Source organism: Colias croceus, chromosome 13 (assembly GCF_905220415.1).
Source record: "Colias croceus chromosome 13, ilColCroc2.1".
NCBI lineage: Eukaryota > Metazoa > Arthropoda > Insecta > Lepidoptera > Pieridae > Colias > Colias croceus.
Window position 1 is genome coordinate 2,770,112 of NC_059549.1, and position 2,910 is coordinate 2,773,021.

Here is a 2,910-nt window from a genome sequence, read left to right on the forward strand (position 1 = left end):
CCATATGAGGCAAGGGAGGGGGTATAGGGTGGGTAAGGGTGTGTTTAGCCCATGAAACTGAACAACATTATTACTTGTAAAATGGTCGACGTAATGAAAAACACATGATTGGACATGTCTTGAAGTACGAAAATCTAATTCTCTTAATATATATAAATCTCGTGTCACAATGTTTGTCCTCAATGGACTCCTAAACCACTTAACCGATTATAATAAAATTCGCACACCATGTGCAGTTCGATCCAACTTGAGAGATAGGATAGGTTTTATCCCGGAAATCCCACGGGAAAGGGAACTATGCGGGGTTTTCTCTGAAAACGCGGGCGAAGCCGCGGGCGGAAAGCTAGTAAAACAATATATTATAATTTAAATCTGTTATATATAAATTGTTGGCGCGACTAGCCTCCTTACAGACAGACTGGCCTCTATTTTACTCTATGACTGACAAGCAAAATATACGCCAAAATGACAGAACAATGAAATGTGAATGCCTTCGAGCGAGCGGCAGCCGCACGCATACGTGCGAGCGCCCTCATGCTGTTCGGATGTGCCTCAAAACCTAACCGTTTGCGATTTTCATTTATAATTTCGATTGATAAATTACATTTACGACTAAAAGGCTTGCTTGCTTTATATTATTTGCTTACGATTGGGATGTTGTTTGGTTAATTTTAAGGAACTTACATAAATACCTTAGTCTTCAAATATAATTACTTAATAGTGTCGGTCGAAATAACGAGACCAAAGTTACGTTTAAGTATTAATTGTATTCTTACATCTTGCATATCTACCAGTACTAGTAGTGGCAATGGATTCGGAAATACTGTATGTGAATGACCATCCATGCCCACACCGGATTGTCCGTATACCTGGTGATGGTTCGTGTCTATTTCATTCTTTGTCATTCTCTATGTATGGGAATACTGAGTCGTCGTATGAGATTAGACTTGCTATAGTGGAGTATGTGGTAGCGCATTGGGACGAGTTCAAAGTGTATACGTGTGACGAGCACGGAGACCCCTACATTGACGCCGACCTGTACTCGACGGCAATGGTAAAAACAACTACCTATGGCTCCGTGTCTGAACTTATGGCTGCCGCAGCTTTGTATCCGTACGCTTTCGAGGTTTACGAAAACGGCCTTTTGAGAGGATCATTCGGTGGTGATTATGGAAATCCGGTGAAACGTTTACGATTTTCTGGTAGTTACTTAGGCGGCCATTATGAAGTGCTCCTTCCAGAAGTGCCTCCGAATGATGATAATAAGGATAAAAATAATACAAACTTGCCTAAAAAGGGGGGAAGACCTAAAAAGGTTATAGGAAGACCTAAAACTTCGTCGCTCTCCCGTTCTCAACAACTTAAAGAAGCGGCGGCTCGTTACCGCCAAAACAACCCCGAAAAACGTAAGGAGACATTAGCTCGTTACAGTGCTTCATGTCCGGATGTTAACAGAGCAGCTGTAGCGCGTTACACTGCTTCTCACCCAGAAGTTCACCGAAAAGCAGTGTCGCGTTACACTGCTTCTCATCCTGAAGTCAATCGAGAAGCGGTGTTACGTTACACTATTTCCCACCCCGATGTTAACCGTGAAGCTGTCCAAAGGAAAAGATCAAACAAAAAATTACAATCTCAACTAAAAAATATAGAAAAAATTACTCAAGCGCTAACAAATAAAATTAAGGACAGATTAGAAGCGGAGAAACTAATTAAATGGGTACTCCATAACAGGCAGCAAACTTTAGGAAACTTTAATAAAACTATTGATAAATTAAAAGATAAATTTAAAGTATCGTTAGAAAAACTAAATTCTTGCCCTTCAGATAGTTCTTTAAATGACAAATTCGAATGTTTTATTGGAAAATCAAAACATAGAAGTAATCAAGAGCCATATTACGCAGGCCAACCTTACAGTTTATTACATAACCAGGACAAAGCTATCAAAATTGACAATACAGGAAAAGCTGTCTTTGGGGATGTTAAAACGCATGGCCATAGTTTATTTTGGTCTTGTAATGATAGTGATAGGGTGATATGCTATAACTATACATAAAAGTCAGGGCCTAAGCCTAAGTAATGCGCTGATGGATATAGGTTCTGCAGTGTTCACATCCGGTCAAGCTTACGTGGCACTTTCGAGAGTTACAAGTCTGGGCGGTTTACATCTCATTAATGTCGACTTTGGAAGTATTAAAGCGCAGGAATCATCAATTTGTGAATACAACAGATTAAGAAGTATTTACCGTCCAGACTTGTCAAAAATTGAGACATCAAAGCCTCCGAGAAAAGCCCATAGAGACAGGGAGTGGGCTTTGAGAAAAACTGTGGCTGAAGCTCAAGAAGTAGTACCGGAAAAGAAAAAGAGGAAGACTACATATAAAAATAAGAAAATATCATAAGACCTTTAACAAAATTCGTTAGAAGTAGATGGTATCAAAAAGAAAGGCTCTACAAAAAGAAGTGAGATCCCATCAAAAACATCCTGTAAAAAACCCAAGTCTCGCAGCTCAGTCTTTCTACCGTCAAAAGTTGTGAGATCCATGTAATACCAAGTCGGTTAATCTATTTAGTGTCTACTTGAAGGACCTTCTGTCTTAAGTTATTACATAAGTTATTATCATGCCAATATTAAAAATATTTAACGTTTTAAACAAATAGATCGACTTGGACATCGCATGAAAACAAAATGAATATTAGATTCTTTAGTCTCTCGCGCCTCACGCGATTGATACTCTCGTTCCTGTTGGTCGCTGGCCCGTCGTGCTGTGTAGTGTGATACATACTAATAATCAAATCAAGCGATGTCCAAGTCGATCTATTTGTTTAAAACGTTAAATATTTTTAATATTGGCATGATAATAACTTATGTAATAACTTAAGACAGAAGGTCCTTCAAGTAGACACTAAATA

At 38.9% G+C, this 2,910-nt stretch overlaps 1 protein-coding gene across 1 annotated transcript; it reads left to right on the forward strand.

Annotated features, from left to right (window-relative positions):
* Positions 1–638: 638 nt before the first annotated feature.
* Positions 639–2,447, forward strand: LOC123696758. The gene is made up of 2 exons (XM_045643124.1): positions 639–1,172; positions 2,202–2,447. The coding sequence occupies exons 1-2, from the start codon at positions 809–811 to the stop codon at positions 2,216–2,218; spliced, it is 381 nt and encodes a 126-aa protein (XP_045499080.1). The 5' UTR covers positions 639–808; the 3' UTR covers positions 2,219–2,447.
* Positions 2,448–2,910: the final 463 nt, after the last annotated feature.

Coding starts and splice junctions, on each gene's coding strand:
- LOC123696758 (XM_045643124.1), top strand. CDS start 809: ATGGATTCGGAAATACTGTATGTGAATGACCATCCATGCCCACACCGG.